A 23,673-nucleotide genomic window follows, 5' to 3' on the forward strand; every position below is an offset into this window, starting at 1 on the left:
TGAGCCACCCAGGCACCCCTCCTCAGAAAACTCTTTGATGATGTTAGTCATCCTCATTTTATAGATAACAAAACTGAGACCAAAGACACTTAAACAAAAAATCCAAGTGCACACAGCTGGTAGGGTTAAGGTCTGCCTGGGGTGCCTGGGTGGTCCAATTGGTTAAGCATCTGCCTTCAGCTCAGGTCATGCTGCCAGTGTCCTGGGATCGAGTTCCGCATTGGGCTCCTTGCTGAGCAGGGAGCCTGCTCACCCCCCCCCCCCCCCCCGCACCGCCTGCTTGTGCTTTCTCTCTCTCTCTCTGACAAATAAATAAATAAAATCTTTAAAGATTAAAAAAAAAAAAAAAGAAGCAGTTGGACATTAGTGCAGGCAAAGAGAAAACAGAACTCTGAATACCCTATGTGGGATTGAGAGAGAAGAAATATAGAATCCAGGAAAAAGAGGGAGATTAAAATTTATATGTAGGGAAATATTTAACCTAATGAAATCAAGATATTAATTGAAGTTGGCATATTGCAAAAAAAAAAGTCAGGGTGTGAAGGCTGGCTCAGTGATCTTTCCTTTCTGATTTGACTTGGCTAGAGAATAAACTGAGGAGATTGGCTTAACACCCTCAGATCACGTGGGTGCAATGGGTCGTTACTGAAGCAAACAACCTGTGCAATGTATCAGCTTTATGTACTCAAGCAGAAAACAGTATAAGGATTCACCAGTCTCCTGCCTTGAAGAGAAAACGGAACCATGAGCACAGCAGGAAAAGTAAGCAAAAAAACTTTTTTTTTCCTTTCGGAAATATATTCTTATTATATAATACACAAAGAGATAGTATTAATGAATAATTTAAAATTCACATGAAAATTAGAAATAATAATGTACTTAGGGGTGCCTGGGTGGCTCAGTTGGTTAAACGACTGCCTTTGTTCTGCTCCGGTTGTGATCCTGGAGTCCTAGGATTGAGTCCTGCATCCGGCTCCCTACTTGGGAGTCTGCTTCTCTCGCTGATTTCTCTCCTTTCATGCTCTCTCTCTCTCTCTCAAATAAATGAATAAAATCATTAAAAAAAATTTTTTTAAATAAATAAGATGTACTGAAATACAACAACATTATGTGCTTCAATATGCTATTCTACTACACTACAATGAAAATAGGCTATTCCTCTGTTAAGAGTATTTATAGACTGTGACAAAACTGGGACTTGTTTCTTATAAATTATTTTGAAGTATAACTTATAGTACACTTATAGTTGATGAGTTTCAGAACACTTTTTTCTAAAAAAAATTTAGCTCTTTGTACACCTGAGTGTCCTGTCTGAATTCAGTTTTAAATGCTATGCAATGGCAATTTAATGTTTCCTACAGCATTTGCTGTAATTTGCAGAAGTCACATGAGAAAACTAAGAGTACCTTCATGAAATCATGCAAAATACCTGTTTATGCATTGTCTCTCTATCTGTTCAATTAAAAGGAAAAATATTTTTTAAATTGTCTTGTTAATAATTGGCTTATGCAAAGTTCATGTAAAAAGCAGTGGAGGGTTTTTTTTTTTTTTTCTGTTGAACTGGGTGATCTTTAAATTTAATTTCTATTTCTCAAAAAAAAAAAGGCAATTCCTAAATATCTTTATCAAGAATGAATAGCATCTGTACCTAATAGTCTTGACTTCCTATATTAATGTGCAATAGGTATGGCCAATCACTAATAATTTGCAAACCTAAAATTCTATGTTCTTAATCAAGAAGTAATCTTTATATGAAGAAACCATAATTTAAATGTGGGGTTTTTTTTGTAATCATATATTTAGGAACACAGGGAAGTTACATCTGACAAAAGGTCTATGACAGGAATTTGATTCAGAGAACTTTATCCTTTGAAGCTTCCTATGAAATCTCTTACAAAAGGCATATCGATTTCAAAGCATTAGAATCATCAAGGTTAAGCAAGCCAATATCAGCATGCAAATTCTGAATTAAAAGGGTCTTATTGGGGCGCCTGGGTGGCTCAGTGGGTTAAAGCCTCTGCCTTCAGCTTGGGTCGTGATCCCAGGGTCCTGGGGGGGATCGAGCCCCACACTGGGCTCTCTGCTCTGTGGGGAGCCCGCTTCCTCCTCTCTCTCTGCCTGCCTCTCTGCCTACTTGTGATCTCTGTCAAATAAGTAAATAAAATAATTTTTAATAAATAAATAAATAAATAAATAAATAAATAAACGGGTCCGGTTGTGGCAATCCAGGAAATTTCCATAGAAATCCTATGGAAATCCTTTTCTGTTTCCTGTTTTTTGTTTTTTTGTTTTTTACAAAAAAGTAGTAAGAGTAACACAGTTTGAATCACTTATTAGCACCGGGAACACAGATAACCGGTTCCAAGTCTTCCATAGATCACGTCTATTTGTTCAGGGTGCTCACGGGGGCAGAGAAACACGCAAGTGGTCATGCAACATAAACAATTCATGTTGTTTAACTGCTTAATTGCAAAAGCCTGTGCAGCTGTTTCCAGTATAGGTGTTATGCTAGGAGTGGACCCCACCCACAGTATGCTATCTTGCTAAGAGAAATTAAAGATTCAGAGGTTTCTGCACACACTGTGATACAACACTCCTGTTGTATCAGTAAGATCTGCTGAAAATCACACAGGCCACCAGCTGTCAGTTTTCTCATTGCAACTCTTTTTATTTTCATTCATTACTAGTTACCCTTTAAAATGGCATTAGGTTTCAAATGAAGAATAGTTAGGAAAAAGGAAAGTTAAATATGCCAAAACTCAGCTTAAAAGAAGGAGGTCAGAGAGCAAAAGCGTAAACCAAATGTATTAATGAAAACAATCCTCTCCTTTGGATGCAACATCAACACTTTCAGCTTTGTGCAACACCATTCATGTTTATCCTTCCTGCATTCTATTGTCCTCAAATGCCAAGAGGCAGTAATATCTATTTTATAAGGTGGTTATGAGAACTTAATAAATCAATACTGTAAAACACTTAGGATAGTGCCTGGCACATAGAAATAATTCAATAAACATTAGTCACTGCTATTACTACTGTTGTTGCTACTACTATTTAACCTTTGTTAATCTTTCACTGCCATGGGGTAGCAAACAAATAAAGTTGGATGATTCTTTTTTAAGTTGGAGTCTCTGGACAGCCAGCTTTGTGACTTTTGGGGAAATTATTCAATTAATTACTGAGTCAATTGAGCTCAATCTTTTTAGTTGTAAAATAAGACCAAAAATTCAATAATACTGCTATGGTAGCATCATGTGAGGTTTACAGATCAAGCATGTAATTCACCCAGAACAGAATCCTATAATTAGGACCTATCTACATTAGTGTTTTTTCCAAGAGCTTTCACATTTTTTGTGGCATTGACTATGGCCAATGCAAAAGTCTTGCAAAGTGGAAGGATTTGACATATAAATAATGAAAATGAATTGTCAGAGGATATATTCCTATTGAAGATTTTTTTTTTATCATATTTGCAATTATATCAGTTCTTTTTGGAAAAAACTCCCTTACCCGTATAAGCTTTGCAACAATGAAGACAAACTTTTTTTGTTTGTTTCTTTTTTTGTTTGTTTTGTTTTATTTTGTTTTGTTTTTAAGAGAAGGAACGCAAGCAAGTGGAGTGGGAAGAGGGAGAAGTAGGCCTCCCGCCCAGCGGGGAGCCCGATGCGGGACTCCATCTCAGGACCCTGGGAGCTCAGGATCCTGGGATCATGCCCTGAGCCAAAGGCAGACACTCAACAGCTGAGCCACCCAGGAGCCCCAAGACAAGTTTTATATTACATTCCCAAGCACTAAAAACACGTTTTCACCTTTTTATTTTAAAGAACTTCCATGAGTCGCCTGTACAAGCTAGAAATTCAAGCACACCATTCTCCCATTTTTATATATATACATGCAAATTTGTGGGTGTGAGTGGGTGCGTACAGCTATAACCTGGGCAATTTTTGTTGCAAATCTAATATGGAAGGATTTCTATACATACATTTGATGAAAAAGACAGTACTACCAAAGCTAACTGCCAAATGAGTGATGCAAACAAGTAGCACACACAAACAGTAGGGAAAACAAAGTCAAGAGAAGAGAACAGGCAAATAGAGAAAAAGAAGGCATTGTAGGCAGGGAGGCAAATGTGCAAAGGAAATAATAAAGTTAGATCATTTGGGTTTCAGCAGAGAATTGAGCAAGAAGGCAATAGATTTCATGTGAATAGCACTATACCTGTCAGCAAAATTATTTCGATTCAGAACTTCATGCACTAGCAACAGGTGTGGATAAACAACCAACTTAAGGACCACATTAAGAAATATAAGAAAGAAACATCCCTTGGAGAAGAAAAACCAACATACAGAGGCCCAAAAGAATATATTCCTTTTTATCTCAATATCTCATTATAGTTAATTCTGTTTCTCTTTCCTTGTGTTATTGCTTTACCTGTTGTTTAAAAAGGTATTTTTATTCTCTTTGTAAATCAGAGGTCCTTCATTTCTATGGAACCCTTGTTAGTTTCCAGACATGGGGATAGATGTTGCACATAACAAAATGAAAGTCACTCTCCTTGACTTTAAGAGTGGGGAAAACTGGTATCATCGTTCTGTTCAATTTTCAGGTAATCAAATGCAAAGCAGCTGTGCTATGGGAGATAAAGAAACCCTTTTCCATAGAGGAGGTCGAGGTCGCACCACCTAAGGCCCATGAAGTTCGTATTAAGGTGAAACATTTTTCCATTTCTATTTAGTTTTAGGTTTAAAAATTTCAGAAAATGGTAAAATTGGAAATAAGCAAAAATCCATTAAAAGGCACTTTTTATATGGTGATCCAAGCAGTGGAATTACATTTATTGTCAAGAAAGATGTACATACAATTCATCAAATTTTTAAGAAGGAACCAAGGAGTATATACAGGATAATCCTAATAAAATAAAAAAAGAACTTATGCATTTGTACAGGAAAAAAGCACAAAGGGATATACATCAAGATTTTGAAATCAATTAGCATCAGATGGTAAAACTTAAGTGACAATTTTCTGAGTGTTAACCTGAAATTTCTACTTCTATAAAAAAGGATATATTCTTATATATTAAATAAGATTTAAATATTTCAGAAACAACTATTTTATGGACTATTCCAAATTATTTGATGAGGAAAAGGAAAGGGTCTTTATCTTTTATAAATCTAAATATCCTCCCTTTATTGTGTAGATGGTGGCCTCAGGAATCTGTCGTTCTGATGATCACGTGGTTAGTGGAGCGCTTGTCACACCTCTCCCTATAATCTTGGGCCATGAGGCAGCTGGCATTGTGGAAAGCATTGGAGAAGGAGTGACTACAGTAAAACCAGGTACAGAATTCTCACTTAAGGAATGTGTCTCAGTTCAGGACCCCAAGATCATCCAGCCTGGAAAGACCTTACAGAAGGTCATGGCAAAGCTGGGACTAGAACATAGGTCTCCTCCTTTCTTTCCTCCCTGACTCAGACATGTGTGCATTCATGCACTCATAAATTCTCTCGTTCAGCAAGTGCCTTTTGAGTACCTACTAGATGTCAGACACTAGGTTAGATCCCAGGGACACATCAGGATTGAGAAAGATGCAGTGCCTGCCAAAGTTAGAGTTCATAAACAAATAATTTCCATTTTACTGTTGCTGAGTATTGTCTTCTGTCAGGTCCAAAAAGAATGACAAATGAGATAAAATAAGAAAAATTAAGACTATGTCCTGATCCTCCAAATCAGTGTATGGAAAATGTTCCATGCTGATTTCACAGGATGGGGGCCATGAGTCTACGATTAAATCAACATGATCTCCTCTTAGATGGGAAGAGGAGCCCATTCACTGGTTTCCTCTCCCAGTATGGCCTCCCATCTTGAACACTAAATGAATGAGACAGTCTAAATGGAAGGGAAGGAAGTATACCCAGCAGAAAACTTCCTGCCATAAGCAATATCTGTTTTAGTACCTTTAAAGTGGTTAAATGTGATTGGTGATAAAGTACTACTTTATCTTTAATATTTATTTTATCCTATAGAATATCCTATCCCAATAGTTTAACAATTAAGGGGTGACATAGAAAATTTCCATGTCATCATCTCCATATAAAATTTATGTACTAAATGTTATGACCTAACCACTTTTCTGGGTTTTGTGGATAGGTTGCTTAGGTGATTAAAAATAAAAATTCTGGGGACGCCTGGGTGGCTCAGTTGGTTGGACGACTGCCTTCGGCTCAGGTCATGATCCTGGAGTCCCGGGATCGAGTCCCGCATCGGGCTCCCAGCTCCACGGGGAGTCTGCTTCTCCCTCTGACCTTCTCCTCGTTCATGCTCTCTCTCACTGTCTCTCTCTCAAGTAAATAAATAAAATCTAAAAAAAAAAAAAAAAAAAAAAAAAAGAAGAAGAAGGCCTTTAAAAAAAATAAAAATAAAAATAAAAATAAAAATTCTGTCTAATTTTAAAAAATCACTTTAACAGTAAATGTGGCCTCCCCCTTACCAAATACTTAATTGGCCTATCATCAGAAAATAATAAAATAAATCATCTGGCTTGAGTTTCAGCTCTTAATCTTTCCTTTAGTTAGAAATAAATTAATAATAAATGACACACTTACTTTTTAGCTCTGTTCCTTCTACCAAAGCAGAAAAAATAATTAACCAATTCGGTTGCCAGATACAAACATTTGAAAGACAGGTTTTTTTCCTCAAAGAGCACGCCTAACTCATTGTTGAGGTCTACAGAGGGATTTGGTGAGTTCTTTTTGTTCCATTTTTGTTAGTTTTCCTTTAAAAAACAAAACAAAATCCTAAATGCATAGTCACTCTGAAAAGCCAAGAAATGGTTGCTGAAATATGCATTTTTACTTCATCCCAAACTATTAAAACTACTGAGGACAACCAGGCATCTAATGGACCGATGGCAGCCTGCTCACAGCTGAAAGTTGTATTTACAGTTACAGGGAGAATATTTAAGGTTTAATTATCAAGGATTTATGAGATGGTATGTATAAAATCCCCAAGAGAAAAGGCACCCCATGAAAGAGAACTATTAACACAGGAGAAATAGTCCTTTAAATCCACATTGTTTCCTATATTCGCATGTCCTCTTTGGGAATCTTCAGGCACATACAAACCCAGGCCATTAACAGTGCTGGCAGGGAGGGACCAGTGACTTGGTGGTGACTGAGCTCTATTTCTTGGAGATTTTCCAAAGACACACACCTCTAATACATACACATAAGCTTCCAGTTCTTACTGCCTTAACTCCTGAGTAGAAATTTAAGAAGAATGTGTTTTGTACCTTCCAGGTGACAAAGTCATTCCACTCTTCACGCCCCAGTGTGGAAAATGCAGTGTTTGTAAACACCCGCAAGGCAACCTCTGCTTGAAAAATGAGTAAGTTTCTGATACTCTCCTTACACAGCCAATGGATTTGTGCATCGGTTATGTCCCTGTCTCATGCCCTCTGTGTCTATGTGTTGTGTTGGCCAGTCTGAGCAAGCCTCGGGGGTTCATGCAGGATGGAACTACCAGGTTCATCTGCAGAGGAAAGCCCATCCACCATTTCATCAGCACCAGCACCTTCTCCCAGTACACAGTGGTGGATGAGACTGCAGTGGTCAAGGTCGATGCAGCCGCACCATTGGAGAAAGTCTGTCTCATTGGCTGTGGATTTTCTACTGGGTATGGGTCTGCAGTCAACGTTGCCAAGGTAGGAATGACAATGGGTGATAAAATTGGTTATACTCAGACTATTAGGAACTAAAAGGAGAGCCATTTCTCACAGTAATCAGAGATCACTCTTCATAGATTTGCTGGTAGCTTTCTGCCTTGTTACCACAATAACATTGATATACTCTACAAAATTTAGGTTATCAGTTATGAGCACAAAAATGGCCTCGGAAGGAATTGAAGAGCATTTCCTAGAGAATTCATCTGTTTACCACAGATGAAAAAGCTTTTGATGCTTAGTTAGGCAAAAGTAAAGTTGTAATCTTCACAATTATTATTACAATTATTCTTCTCTACTTGTTCTTTATGTGATCACTAAATTTTAGAGCTGGGAGCTTATTTAGTAATTTACTGTATTGCTATCACCAATATGCATCAGGTAGAGTAGGTTCTGCGAGCTTCTGAGGCAGCAGACGTCAGTGAGATGAAGGGGTTGCCTCTGAGGAACATCTAGCCCACGGACCTCTACTCCCAGAATTAAGACCAGCAGTAGATTCCAAAGCCTTATGTGTCACACTTCCAAATCAAGAGTCAGCAACCCACCTACTCTGTGGATCCTTGAAAAGGAAGTAATGAAGCTTCAATAATGCATTTGGCATTTAGTCCAGTCATTACAGGATTTCACTGCTACATCTCATCTGCGCGCGCGCACACACACACACACACACACACATACATTTTAAAGGTGGCAGATTTTAAAGAGCAAGGCCTCTTTTCTCAAAAGGTTGGAAATCTCACAGTATCCCTTAATTTTATGAAATGGAGGCTCAGAGACATAAAGCTATTTGCCGAAAATCTCACAGCTGGTTAGTGTGAGAGCAGCCACTAGCCTTTCTCTCAAAACTGCTGAATCATAGGGGCACCTGGGTGGCTCAGTGGGTTAAAGCCCCTACCTTCAGCTCAAGTCATGATCTCAGGGTCCTGGGATTGAGCCCCGCATTAAGCTCTTTGCTTAGCAGACAGCCTGCTTCCCCCTCTCTGTCTCTGCCTGCCTCCCTGCCTACTTGTGGTCTCTCTGTTAAACAAATAAAATCTTTTTAAAAATTGCTGAATCTTAAGTCATGATACATAAATACCTTCACCTTTAAACCAGAATCACAAGTCTCAATTTTTTCTAAGTAAGGTAAAAAGTGGTGCTGTTTCCCACAGAATGATTACTTGGGAAAGGAGAAATATAGTCAGCCACCCAGAAGGCTGACCATAGAAGTTTAGATTTACTAACAGACCAATTTAAATCATTGAGTGCACTTGTTTTCCAAATTTCTGTGGCTCTAGCATTAGGTGCCTTGTGCGATTACATCATCTGTTTGAGCAGAGCAGAAGCAAGGGCACCCTTAATAATTAATCTCAGCCATTAATAAAATACAGACCAACTTTTCAGTGCACTATTGTTTATTAGTACATTCTTAAAAGCAGGGATAACAACCGACAAGATCACAGCAGTCTCAAGCTGTATTATCTTAGTTATCTGTTAAATTTCCCCTGTTCTCAGGCTTTCCTCTAAACTAAGGATAACTTTTTTATGTTTCACAGCTCATTTCTGTTCTCGCGATACTGGTCATGATACTGAAAGCTAATGAACCAAGGAATTAATTATTGAGGATCTGTTTGGATTATTTTTCAGTATTGCAGAATAATCTTTCCACTTATTATTTCATTTCCCCAAACTTGCATTTCTGTGCAAAAAAAGCTGGGCATTGGTGGCTTTGAGCTATTAGATTCTCTTCAAGATGGGGCTCATTGGCATTTAGAGCTTAAAGATCATCCAATGCACTGGCTCCAAACCTGGGCTTCCCATTGGGGTCACCTGGGAACTGGGTCCCACCAGCAGAGACTCTGATGAAATTGATTATGAGCCATGACCTGGGCACGGAGACGTTTTAAACCTCCCCAGGTGAGTCTTACGTCCAGCAGAGTCTAAAAACCACTCATCTAATTCAACCCTCTTAATTTCAACACAAAGCAACTAAAGCCGAAAGAGATTTGACAGCCGGTTGGACCTAAGAGTTTGAATAGCTTCTCATAACAAACAAGGCATGGCACTTTCTTCAGCTTAGATAATTTCTAGTAATCATTATTTAATCCATTCTTGCATTTTCTGTAAATACAGGTCACCCAGGGTTCCACCTGTGTGGTGTTTGGCCTTGGAGGAGTCGGCCTGTCCGTGATCATAGGCTGCAAAGCAGCAGGAGCAGCCAGGATCATTGGGGTGGACATCAACAAAGACAAATTTGCAAAGGCCAAACAGGTGGGTGCCACTGAGTGCATCAGCCCTCAGGACTACAAGGAACCCATCCAGGACGTGCTGAAGGAAATGAGTGGTGGCGGTGTGGATTTTTCATTTGAAGTCATTGGGCGGCTTGACACCATGGTATGTAACAGGAAATGCCCTGAGATATTGGTTTCTACATTCCAGAGTGTACTTTTAGGCAGCAGAATATAAATATTATATATAAATAATATTTTTAAAACTATGAATGATGGTTTTCTATCCCCTGCTGGTTACCTGGGATATTCAATTTATTACTATGAGAAATCTTTAATTCCATCAGCTAAGCAAATCTGTCTCAATAGTTCCCCTTTAGAGAAGGAAGAGGGTCTTTTTTTTTTAATTAAGTCATTACAAATTTACTTTGTTAATTTTTAGTAAAAAATTTCAAATTCAAGTAAATATAGATAATATAAATTCTGTTTTCAGACTGCCAAGTTTCACTTTTCCCCACATTCTTAAGAAAAATGGCTTAACAATTTTTTATGTTTTAATAAGTTTTGATTTCTTTTCATATATCATACTTTGGCCAGAAGAGATAATGGTCAATTTTAGACCAGTATCATTTTATTAATAGAAAATATTACATTTTACCATTTACCACACTGCCCCATTTTGCCACAGCAGACAGCATAGTGCCTGGCACAGAGTTAGCATCCAATATCTATGTGTTGGGCTGAATGCTTTAGAAAGTCAAAAAATTTTTCCCACCAAAAATATTTAAGAGATACATATTGTATAGCATGGTTTATAAATTACATGAGTTAACACACATAAAATACCTAGCACAGTGTCACCTGTCAGATGATAAGCCCCATAAACAGTAGCTAGTATTATTGACATGCAATACTGTTTCTTTTTTTTTTTTTTTTAAGATTTTATTAGTGACAGAGAGAGAGAGCACAAGCAGGGGGAGCAGAACGGGGAGTGAGAAGCAGACTCCCTGCTAAGCAGGGAGCCCGATGTGGGACTCGATCTCAGTACCTGAGATCATGACCTGATGCATAAACATCTGAGCCACCCAGGCGCCCTGCAATACTGTTTCTGATCTTGCAGTGTTTCCATCACCAGTGGAATATGCAAAACGCTACTTTCAAATAATTATAAATATCATCAATTGCAATGAGGAACATATCTCCAGTTATAGTCCACCTAACCAGAACTCTCTAGAATCCTACTGAAACAGTCTCCAGAAGCCAACAAATCCACCTTTTGAGGTTCTCCAGTAAATCCCAGGAGTGCTGTAATAGGGGGCACTGCCCTAAGAGTTAAGCTCTTCATAGCCTTGACTTAGGACAATATGCCAACTTCAGAGAACAGAAGTTCCAAGGGAATCCAACTTTATTCAGGGTGGTAGCATTTCTTTTTATGCCTTTTTTCTGTTGTTTTCTCTCTCTTTTCTTCTGTGAAATTGGATTTTTACTTCATGTGAAGATACCAAATACCACCCAACAGCCACATGTTCTGAGGTTACCTGGTCTCATATACATCATATTCCAAAATCAAAGGACGAATCCTTATGTATTGCTGGGGCAGGAGGTCCTCAACAATTCTCTTACAATGGAACATGTTTAAAACCTTGACTGGAGGGGCTAGTCTTTCTTGTGAAGTTCCAGGAGGCCATCAAGTGGATAAGAGACCAATTTTGATGACGTAATTGATCTTATATCTTGTTTGCCATCAAAACATGTGGTTCAAAGTACTGCATTCAAAATATCGACTTGATAAATAAGTGAAAAATGACTTAATCAACTGCCTGAGAGCCATATAATGACAAAACAATAATTTTACTTGAGGACTCAGACTTTATATAGATATGTTTGTAATGATGTTTGCCTCCATTATTTTATAAGGAAGAATTATGCTTGCACAAATTATTCATCCACTGGTCTCACTAAAAAAAAAGATTTTCTGGACATTTCCTAAAATCACAGCATGATTCTAGGCACAATGGGGAATAAAAAAACAAAAGACATTATCTCTTCCCCAAACACACTCACAATCTAACTAAATCAGTATTGCATACCAAGCATCATGAGTGGAAACTACCAGAAAATTCACTTTAATGATGCTAAATACTAATTTTATTCTAGGTGGCTGCCTTGTCCTGCTGCCAAGAGTCCTATGGTGTAAGCGTCATTGTAGGAGTACCTCCTAATTCACAAAATCTCTCTATGAACCCCATGTTTCTACTGACCGGACGTACCTGGAAAGGAGCAATTTTTGGTGGTATGTGGTTAGGCTTGATGGCTGAATTCTTATTAACCTCAGGAGTTCTTCCCTTTTACAAGTGACAAAACCGGGTTTTAAAAAGCAATATGGTTAAAAATAAATTAAAATTCCTTTATAAGCTATAAGCTATAAAATTCCTTTATAAGCTATAAGCTATAAGCTATCAACTAGATTTATGGATCTGATGCACACTGAAGGTTCAAAGACACAATTTTTGGTGTTCCCATAAGTTAGCTAGAATCTTCCAGTACCCTTCTTTTATACCAATGATGGCACAAGGCACTGAAATACCTCACAGGACCCAGGAAATCCATAGCAGTCATTCACGTGTGCCCTCGTTGCCTAAAATTAGGCTAAATTTTCTCCTTGATTTTGGGAACAGGCACCTATGGTATAATTTCATTATGGAGAGCTAATAATTAAGAACCCCAGTTTATCCAGGTGGATTAAAAAAAAGTCTAACATGGCAAAACGATATTGAAACACTATCTCTTATTAGCCTCAGTAATAGTAGTCTGTGGGACATAGCACTTTCTATAAACTTTCCTCTTAATTCTGCTTGGAAAGTCTCCTCTCCAATTCTCCTTTTACCCATGCCTGAAACTTACAATGATGTCATTTTCTTTTTAGGCTTTAAGAGTAAAGATTCTGTCCCCAAACTGGTGGCTGATTTTATGGCTAAGAAGTTTCCACTGGATCCACTAATAACCCATGTTTTACCTTTTGAAAAAATAAATGAAGGATTTGACCTGCTTCGCTCTGGAAAGAGGTAGATATTAAATTTCTTTTTATGGTGGGTATGGGTCAATAAAGAAAAAAGGTGAAAGAATGAAAAAATACTGGAGTTCCTTGTTTCTCCATTTGTAGTTCAGTCTTTGGATATAAAGAACAATTAAGATTGTATTGGGAGAAACTAAAACAATTGCTTTCTTACTTCCTCTTCTACTGAAACCAAATTATTTTGGTTACAGTGACTCTGAATAATCAGAACCACTCAGCTTTACTTACTAAAGAAGAGTCACCCTTGCAAGGAAAAGAATCAGTCACACAGTCTTAATTTGAAGTCACTGCAGCCTCTGTCTGGCCTCCTAAAAAGGTTGAACTTTAATGGCTACAAATAAATTTAAATTATATTAAGGGCCTATTTCATTAAGGAAGCAGGTAGAACTACCTTGATATTTTTTTATAAACATATATCACTAATTTTTTCATTAAAAAACACCCTTTTTTTTTTTTAGTTTACAAAGAACTTTTCACAACTAAAAATTATAGCATACCTTAGAGGTATGGTGGGCTTGTCTCCGGACCACTGCAATAAAGCACATATGAGTAAAGTGAGTCAAAGGAAGTTTTTGCTTTCCCAGTGCTTATAAAAGTTACTTTTACACTGTACTGTAGTCTAGTAAGTGTACATTAGCAGTATGTCTAAAAAACAGTGGACATACCTTAGTTAAAAAATATTGTGTTGCTAAAAAATGCTAATCATCATCTGACCTTTCAGTGAGTTGTAATCTTTTTGCTGGTGGAGGGTTGTACCTCAGTGTCATTGGCTGCTGACTGTTTGGTGTGGGGGTTGCTGAAGTTTGTAGCGACTGTGGCAATTTCTTAAAATAAGACCGCAATAAAGTTTGATTCTTCCTTCCACCAGAATACTTAGAAACCACTGCAGTGTTATTAATTGGCCTAATTCAATATTGTTGTGTCTTGGGTGATAGTCGCAGGAAATCGAGGGAGATGGGAACAGCTAGTAGCAGTCAGAATACACACAATACTCATGGATTAAGTTCACTGTCTTCTATGGGCGCATTCATGATAGCACCCAAACAATTACATAATACATAACAATTACCTAATAACACCGAAGATCACTGATGACAGATTAGCAGAACAAATATAACAACAATGAGAAAGTTTGACATATTGTAAGAATTACCCCAATGTGACAAAGAGACAGGAAGTGAGCAAATGCTGTTGGGAGAAGTAGTAATGGGAGACTTGCTCAACACAGTTGCCACAGACCTTCAATTCATAAAGAACGCAGCATCTGCAAGGAGAAAGGATGAGGGATGCCTGTGTTGTAAAGGGGAATGCTCTTTTAAAGGCTAAAGTCTTTCTTACATTTTCTTCCATGATTAGGAAAATAAGCCGATTTCATTTCCTACCTCTAACATTTAACTATAATGACCACCTAAGAAGAATTCTGTCGTCTGCATTTATACATGAGGTATAATTTGACCTAGGCAGTTATAGCTAACTCCCACCTTCTAGTTGCATCGCCTATAACTTTTTCTGCTATCACACACTTCTCATGAGGTTTTCAACTTTAAATAAATTTCTTCAGCACCCGCACACATAACATACTGGGCAGTCTGACAAATCTTATTGAGAAAGGAGAGCACCAGATTTCATCCTTTCTGGAAAGTAATTTGGTTAATTTGCATCAGAAACCTTTAAAACAACTTAGATCCTTAGTCCCAAGCAATTCCATTTCTGGGAAACTATTCTACAGAAATAATCAGAGACACAAATATACATCTATTTAAGCACACTCATCTATTATCTATATTATCAAAACTTGGAAACATACTAAAGTCCAACATTAAGGGGATGGTTAAATAAATTCCAACAATGTACTAGAAATCAATGAAGCCATTAAAAAGAAGTTATTTCATGAAATTTGGAAATTCTCAGATTGTAATTTTAAGTTACAGAATTGAGAATACAAACATATATAGGATGACCCCAAATTTTCAATATGAGCAGTAAAAAATTGACATACTCTAAAAAAAAGTTGATCAAAATTCAAGAAAATATTAGCACTGATTATCTGTGTGTATGAGATTACAAGTAATTTTTATTTTCTTCCTCACACTATCTTTGTTTCTAAAATTACATATATTTTCCTTATTAAATATAAGAATATATATATATATATATATATATATATATATGTATTTAAGGCACAAAGACCATCTTTTTCTAAAAGTATATATCCATCAGAAGATAGATTATAGGAAGGACAATAGTTCCAGTGTAAGTATTACATTTCTAATCTCCACAAGAATGAAGTTTCTGAATACAAATCAACTTTATTATCTATTTCTAAGAATCCTTCAACATTTCTTTTTTTTTTTTTTAAAGATTTTATTTATTTATTTGACAGAGATCACAAGTAGGCAGAGAGAGAGGAAGGGAAGCAGGCCCCCTGCTGAGCAGAGAGCCCAATGTGGGACTCAATCCCAGGACCCTGAGATCATGACCTGAGCTGAAGGCAGCAGCTTAACCCACTGAGCCACCCAGGCGCCCCCAACATTTCTTTATCAAAGCTCTATGAACCTTCAAGATGGTCTTTATTACATTCTGGTTCCTTTAGGCAAGTCATCTATCATTTTTTAATTTCTGCAACTTTATATTTAAATTTAAATTCTCACACCCCACACTAGATATGTAACCTGGAACAAGTTAAAAACCTCTCTCTCAGTGTTTTTAATCTCTAAAAAGGAAACATTATGACCTGCATCCTAGCATGGTTGCTTCAGCTGAGGTTTAAATGATAAAATATATGAAGAGCATTTACAGAATATGTGACAAACAGCAAGAACTTATTACACACCATTACCCATTGTTGTTTTGCATTATTATGCCAGATATGCATGCTCTCCAAAGTGATTTTTGGAGGATGTTCATATACAGTGAAGCCTAAATGACAGTCCTACTCAGGATGTTATGATTGAGCTTAAGGCAGGAGAACACACAAGAGAGGACCAGCAAAAGAAGACCCACCGTACCACTTGACTTGACAGGAATGCAAGGGATGTGAACAAAGTAGAGGGAACCACAAAGAGCCTCTCACTGCGACAAGGCTGAACGTTCCTTGAACTCTCACATGGAAGAGGGTGGGTTATCTGAACAGTAAAACAACTAATATCTTTTATTTCCTGTTGCAGCATCCGCACCATCCTAACATTCTGAGACCATATGGATGGCTTCATTGCAGCAGGCTTTTGGCTCGTGAACCTTCTAGAACGAGCAGCCAAACAACATCACCAGTTCTGTTCTTCAGAGATGCAGTCAACAAATCATGCATGAGAGCTATCCAAAAGAAACAAAAATTCATGCGAAATCCTTTTTCAAGCCAATGTTTAAAATTCAAGTGAGAGCTAGATGAATCATTAGCTGCATAGTTGAATCCAGTAAACTTTCTTTCTTAATCATTCTACTCATGTTGAATTATGGCATCTTTCCATTGAAGAAAGACAGGTATTTCTTTGACTTCTTGAATTTCTTTTACCTGTGCCACCCTTAGTCCCTGAAACCTAGGGGAGAAGGTCTTCATTATACTTTATATGATACATAATGACCTCCAGCATACATTGATTAGCTACTGTGCTTGAACTCTTCTATTTCTATTTCCACTGTCTATATTTTCCTTTTTATGAAATGTACCAAAGTCCTAAGGGAAACGCTATCATCTGGGAAAGGATACACTTAGATTTACCAGTAGGGAAGGTCTAGAACCTCTATATGCATGGAATTTCTTTCTTTCTTTCTTTTTTTTTTTTTTAAACTGAAGTGTAGGGGCGCCTGGGTGGCTTAATGGGTTAAAGCCTCTGCCTTCTGCTCAAGCCCCATGTCAGGCTCTCTGCTCCATGGGGAGCCTGCTTCCACCTCTCTCTCTCTGCCTGCCTCTCTGCCTACTTGTTAACTCTGTCAAATAAATAAATAAAATCTTAAAAATAAATAAATAAACAAATAAATAAATTGAAGTGTAGCTGACATACAATCTTATATTAGTTTCAGATGTATGATGTAGTGCTTCAACACTTACGTACATTATGAAGCGATCAACACGATAAATTAGCTACTATCAGGCACCATACAAAATTGCTACCATACTATTAGCTATATTCTAAAAACGAGGAATTTTTTAGGGAAATGTCACATATTTTTATATGACAGAGGGAAGTACACTTACTGCTTTTCATACTGTCCACAGTGAAAATGCCATTATTCTTTAAAACAGAAGAAGTTTCATGCTACATGTGATAAATATGAGGTTCAAATATTAAATGTTAAAACTGAACTATTCCTAGAACCATATTCAAAAATCTGTAATTTTTTGGTACTTTATTGGCCACACAATTAATTATTACAATTAACTAAAATGAGTCATAAGGTAATTAAAAGGTAATATGGTGGCTTGAAGTGTAGGGATCAGAAAGAAGCAGCTGTGGACCCAACATGTAAAATGGGGAACTAGGAAATGCACAAACATCCAAAGTGATAGATTTTTTTTTTCAGTAAACATACATGCATATACAGATGTGCATTTTCAATCTAGAAGTTTTCTAGTAACTATCATGTCTTAAATCTATAATCCTGGAATTAATGTTATTTTTTTGAATATGCAAGAGCCTGTGGTACTTACCCATTTGTCCATGCTTTCCCACTCTTGAGGGAAGATTTGCATTTTAAGCTTTATCTCCAGATGCACTCTTTTAAGGGGTTTTGTCTCTCTCTAAAAGTGTTATTTGTTTCTGTGTCTACAGTTTGTTTGATATTGTGGAAAGGACTTCAGACTGAGAGCAAGTGATCTAACACCTACATAATGGTGACCTTCCCTAAGTCTCTCAACCTTTCTGAGGCCGTTTCATCCATTGCTTTAAAGAACTACTTAAAACACAAGGCCCATGAAACCTTTTTGTTTGTTTGTTTTAAAGTATAAAAGATTAATTTAGTGCCTTTGACACATTTTTTTATTGTGGAGGATGTATGGTATCAGCACTGACAGATCACACAGATACAAAGAACTCTAGCTTATGACAATATTGAGGGCTTATCCCAATTCTGCAAAAGAGCTTCTTTTTTTTTTTTTCTTTTTATTTATTTGACAGACGGAGATCACAAGTAGGCAGAGAGGCAGGCAGAGAGAGAGGAGGAAGCAGGCTCCCCGCTGAGCAGAGAGTCCGATGTGGGGCTCCATCCCAGGAACTTGGGATGACCTGAGCAGAAGGCAGTGGCTTTAACCCACCGAGCCACCCAGGCGCCCCCTGCAGAAGAGCTTCTTAAAGATGCTGTGAAGGCCTCAGAGCAGCAGGCTTCAGATAAGAGATTCTCCATAGACTGAAATGTCGAGGACCTAACACCTGTGTGTTGATTATTAACCAACGATGTGTTCCCTATTAACCAACAATCGCGTATGGCACATACACCTCACCCCTCAGGACCACACTCACCAGGTGATTCTGGATTTTCTGTAGGCCGGGATAGAGCAGATAACACCTATCCACCCCCTGATCTGACACATAGTTTACAGTCTCAGACCAACACTTTAGTCACAACAAAAGTGGAAGGAAAAGAGAGGGACGGCTTTTTCATCAGTGCAGAAATGTGGAGGGGAAAGTAGCTTGCAAACAAAATGTGAATCAGTGTGATAAAATGATGCCCATGTCTGCTGGACTTTCAGTGAACACCAAACCAGCAGCTCTTAACAATCAGCACCATTCGCCCAGATACCCCTTCAGTCCTGTCCAGCAGACAGCCTGACCATTGTACTTCTTTGTGCCTGTTTCTAATGTCTGTGCATTGGCAATGCATTGAGAGATGATGTATATCTGATATATTCCCTTGAAATAAATTTCCAGCAAACTTTCTAACTTTTTAACTATTGAAAAAGAGATTTAAAACTTTTGCTTAAATCATGCCCAAATTATGGACTGTGCCTCTTATTTTTAGAAATCATTTCTTACCTTTAAAATTTTCAAAGAAAAAAAACTGAGGTACTGGTGAAGTCCCCAAGTAAATGTGTTCTCTTTTCTCCATGCTGCCAGTAGACCAAATCAAAAGTCATCGCCCTCCCCCCAAAAAATGTGTTTGAGAACATGTGTGGATGAGAAGTGAGATTTATAGATTGCAGTCTTTGTTTCATGAAGCTACCAAACTTTTTCATTCTACACCTAAAACTTATATTACACTGTATGTTAGCTAACTAAAATTTAAATTAAAACTTAGGGCAAAAAAAAAGTTACCCTTTTTCTCTTTGTTATGGAATTTAGTGATTGTAAAAAGAAAAATGAAGGTTTGTTGTATTTTTGATGCTGGCATGAGGTTTACTTTGTCAACTTTTATTCATATATCTGGGTATAAAAAACTCTGTCCAAATGTTTACTATGAGATTAGCATTATGTTTTGAGGTAAACAGAAAAATTTATACTACTTGATAAACTATTGTAAATTTTAAAAGGTTTCTTTACCTCAATTAACATAATGGACCAATAAATCTTAAAAAAAACAAACAAATAAACAAACAGATTACTCTACCAGGCCAACACAGCTTCATAAAGATTAGACAATATGATGCTAGTGATAGGGCTCTGTCAACATGGAGTGCCATGTACACATAGGGCATAGTTTAATTGTTTTGTCAAAGAGGCTGAGGGAGATATTTATGGTTAAGGCAGTTTTCAGAGTGGTTCTAAGAAAACACCATGGAATACTATGGGTCCCATATTACTCAGCATACCAATGTTTTATGCTGGTGCTGCCAGAGAATGAAGGCATGGTTCCAAATGCACACAGCACAAGAGTGGGCATAAAATCCTACTGGTTGTCCAGAGGCCTATAATCACCTCCAACACTCCTTCCTCCCAGGCTATGGGTAGCAAGTGGAGAGTAGAACCGGGCATGTCACTGAGTGGCACAGTTCTCCATGGAGTATCTGTGGGGGAGTTGGGGATAGGTACCTTCCGCACCCAGCACTGGATTGACATTAAAGGGAAAAGAGGCAGGTTGAAATCCAATGTATAAAAATGGTATCCTGATGAGGCTATAATGGTGCATATGGTCACGGTGTCCAACTGGTCTCCAGCAATGAAAATTTTGACTCTAGAACCAAAAATTTCCATATTGCTGTTTTCCTTTAAAAAATATAACTGTGAATATACATAACTTGCACTGACTTTTATCCAGCCCCAAATGCTGAGTCAAATTGAAGAAAATTTTCAGTTTCCTGAGAAAAAATTTCATGTTGATGGTGTAGCTAATAGCTCTGATACAGTGACACGGCTCCTTCTGAAATAGTAAATAAGCAAAAAAGAAGCAATAGGATCTCTTAATTAACCCTTTGCCATTTTATAAATCATGTAAGCTGGTTTAGGATTAGAAAGGAAGTCCTTTTGATAGAACCATTAGAAAATTACTCAGAAGTTGAAGCAGAGTGAGATCAAGTCTGTATTTGAAAATTACATTTCTTAGACACTTGACTACTTAATTCTGTTAGTAAATGATTATTGCACAAATAACCTCTACTAAATGTTCCCTGAAAATGTTAAAATAACAATTTTATTGAAGTTCACTAAGTTCTATTTGTCAAAAACCCAATAATACTTGGAAAATGGGTCACCAAATAAAAAGAGAAACCAAAATTAGGGAGGCAAGAACAAAAGAAGAATGGGAATATGAGACTCGGGGCCAAACACAATTTCGATGAGGTTAACGGTTGTATATGTGGCCTTGTTTGCTCATTGTATTCACTTGGGACCCGGTGTCCAGAAGATCATCTGCACAGTCCTGTCAGAATCAAGAGAACCCAGAAGTGCTTAATAATTTGCAAAGTTTGAAAAAAAAATTCTCAAAGTTGGGATGCCTGGGTGGCTCAGTCGGTTAAGTGTCAGCCTTCGGCTCAGGTCATGATCCCAGGGTCCTTGGATCGAGTCCTGAATCAGGCTCCTTCCTCAACAAGGAGCCTGATTCTCCCTCTGCCTGCTATTCCACCTGCTTGTGAGCTCTCAGGCTCTCTCTCTCTCTCTGTCTGACAAGTAAATAAGATCTTCAAAAAAATTTTTAAAGATAAATAAAAATAAACAAAAATTAAAGAGAAGATTGACAAAGAAAAGGGGGTGGAGGGTCCCAGACAGAAGGCTCAACATGAAAGAGCAGAATGTGTTCAGGGAATTATAATCATTTTGTATTGCTGACCTGCCAACTTTAAGATGGGAAAAGTAACACTGATTCCTGAATTCTTCAAAGAAGGTTTAGATTTTATCCTCTGGGTCATGGGAGCTTTACTGAAATTTTCTAAGCAGAGGGGTGATGGATCACAACACATCAGTAGCTCATTCTTGCAGCCCTGGGGAGGGGGTGTGAGAGGTGAGGAGAGTAAGAAGTCTTTCATTAAGTAGAGACAATAGAGAATGGAACCTGTTCTAGGGCAGTGTCAAACGGGGAAAAGGGCACCAGATAAATGAGATGTCCTTAGGGAGTACAAGTGACTTGGCAGCAAGACTGAGAGAATGCAGGATGCACCATAATGGAGGCGACAGAAAGTCTTCAAAAGATGACCAGTAAGTAGATGTGAGATGTGAGGTCCAAGATGGCACAGGAGATGAGGTGATTCTTGCCTCATTCCCCAGTCATACCAGGCAGAGGTAATAGTAAAAAGCATGAAAATAAAAACAGTTTTTGAGAGTAGTGTATTGGGATGTGTCCCCATCTTTAGGGTAAAAAAACAAAAACAAAAAAAAAAAAAAAGAGAGAAGGATGTTCTCTGAGGAGGAGAGACAAGCAGCAGCCAGTAAAGACAGTAAGACAATGAGGAGACACTGGGTTATGAAGGCCAGAGATCTTAGGAAAGAGCTCCCTTTTACCTCTGGAAGTGACAATTCTAGCAAAAAAGGAGAGAGGGAGAAGTAAATGGAATAAATGAAGAAACTCAAGAGTTTAGCAATAAGGGAAAAGAGGCAAGTATGATCAACTTTAAAAGGTTGGACAAGTAGACTGTAATAGCAGTAGCAACAGGGTGGAAAGGAAATTCTTTTTAGGGAGCCATGAGAGGAAGATCTCTAGTATGGACTTCATCTATCCCATAGTTTTGTGCACGGGGAAATGCTTTCTAAATTTCAAAAAATCTAGAAGGGAACTTCTAAAATATGATGTGTGACCTGGACATTTCTTGTAAGAGCCATCTCAGTCAATTCGCCTTGCAAGTTTATGGGCTAACGAAGTTGAAACTTTGGACTGTGAGATTGTAAAACATAAAAATTAAAAATTAATAAATAAGATGACTGGTTATCAAAGTAGTCACCAACCTAGTGCACCTTTTGTATGGGTAGCAGTGTATTAGAGTTTATACATACAGAAAATAAAACTTACATCCTAGGATAAAAGCACAAGATTTTGATTCTTTTGGTGCTGGGAATGCTTTCTGTGATCCCAGGCAACAGAATCTTCACTGTATGCCTTGTTAAGTGTGGTATACATTTCAAACATGAGTCCAGAATGGTAGGCAAATAACCAGGTAGACAGGAAGATATTGGGAAGTCTGAATATAGATTCTTGATGTGGGGGGGGGAAAGCCTACCCATTCCCTTGGGCATCCCAGTTACAACACTACAATGCAACCCACTAACTACCTGTCCTACAGGAGGCCTCACGAAGATCCCAAGTGAAGAAACACAATTTTCATTTGTCAACCAAGTATCAATCCTTATGAGTTCCTGAATCTTACAAATTTTTAGTTGAGTGAGATGTTTCACATAAAAGAGACCAACTAACTGCCAAGGAAGGACTTTTTAACTCTGATTTGTGCATACACAAAAACAATGAGAGTCTGATGTTTAAAGGCACACAGCTTAAACAAACATCATGCTCTGAAAAACACTGTCAATATTGGCTCTACCATATTAGAGATGTTTTTTCTATAAGGTCCACCAGTAAATATGAAAACTCTGAAAAACCTTAGATGGCCTTCTTTCTCCCACATTGTTAGCATTTAAACTAAATTTACCAGGAAATGACTATGTTTCAAAGATAAATAACGAAAATAATAACAAGTCAAACTCCTGGTAGACAGTGAAGCCAGATTATGTATGTTTACCTCACTCTAAAAACAAAACAAAACAAACAAGCAAAAAACCTAACTTGTTCCCAACCTCATAGATGACACCCTATACAATATGTTGTCCAATTTGAATATTACAAGGCTTTCAAGACTATGTCATATGTCAAATTCCCATAGAGAAAGACTGAAGCAGGTTTTTTACCAGGGTTACAGAGCCCCGAGTCCAGTGGTCAATTCTATCACGCCAGCTCTTCCTTGGGGCCACTGCCCAGAACATGCTGTCAAAGATCTGCACTGACTCTCTTTCAAGTATGAAAACTGACAATATGAAAAATAAGATGAAGTTTTTAAAAAGAAACAAAATTTACAGATTCAATGGGCTTTCATTTTATTATCTTTATATATTTTTTTATTTTTGTAAAGATGTTATTTATTTATTTGACAGAGATCACAAGTAGGCAGAGAAGCAGGCAGAGAGAGAGAGAGGGGGAAAAGCAGACTCCCTGCTGAGCAGAAAGCCCAATATGGGGCTCAATCCCAGGACCCTAAGACCATGACCTTTGGCAGAGGCTTAACCCACTGAGCCACCTAGGCACCCTAATTTTATTATCTTGAG

General features: G+C 37.7%; 1 protein-coding gene and 1 long non-coding RNA gene across 3 annotated transcripts in view; one reads left to right on the top strand and one right to left on the bottom strand.

Moving 5' to 3' along the window:
• The first annotated feature begins 619 nt into the window (after positions 1-619).
• On the top strand, positions 620-21,755 carry LOC309863847 (alcohol dehydrogenase E chain). 2 transcript variants are annotated; one of them, XM_082729085.1, is made up of 9 exons: positions 620-762; positions 4,607-4,708; positions 5,198-5,336; positions 7,296-7,383; positions 7,480-7,699; positions 9,830-10,090; positions 12,082-12,217; positions 12,851-12,989; positions 16,168-21,755. In XM_082729085.1, exons 1-9 carry the CDS (start codon positions 745-747, stop codon positions 16,190-16,192), a joined length of 1,128 nt encoding a protein of 375 aa, XP_082585211.1. In that variant the 5' UTR covers positions 620-744; the 3' UTR covers positions 16,193-21,755. The 2 variants fall into 2 exon arrangements, with proteins under 2 accessions (XP_082585211.1, XP_082585212.1); XM_082729086.1 differs by having other exon boundaries at positions 9,830-9,967; positions 16,168-16,439.
• The window catches only part of LOC309863853, a 199,793-nt gene continuing 192,341 nt past the window's right edge, over positions 16,222-23,673 (bottom strand). The window contains exon 2 of the long non-coding RNA XR_014311293.1: positions 16,222-16,834. This is a non-coding gene — a long non-coding RNA (uncharacterized lncRNA). The remainder of the gene's footprint in view (positions 16,835-23,673) is intronic.

The sequence above is a fragment of the Mustela nivalis genome, assembly GCF_964662115.1.
Source record: "Mustela nivalis genome assembly, chromosome: 4".
NCBI lineage: Eukaryota > Metazoa > Chordata > Mammalia > Carnivora > Mustelidae > Mustela > Mustela nivalis.

Coding starts and splice junctions, on each gene's coding strand:
- LOC309863847 (XM_082729085.1), top strand. Junction 7,384..7,479: donor AACCTCTGCTTGAAAAATGA/GTAAGTTTCTGA, acceptor TGTGTTGGCCAG/TCTGAGCAAGCCTCGGGGGT. Junction 10,091..12,081: donor TTGGGCGGCTTGACACCATG/GTATGTAACAGG, acceptor ATTTTATTCTAG/GTGGCTGCCTTGTCCTGCTG.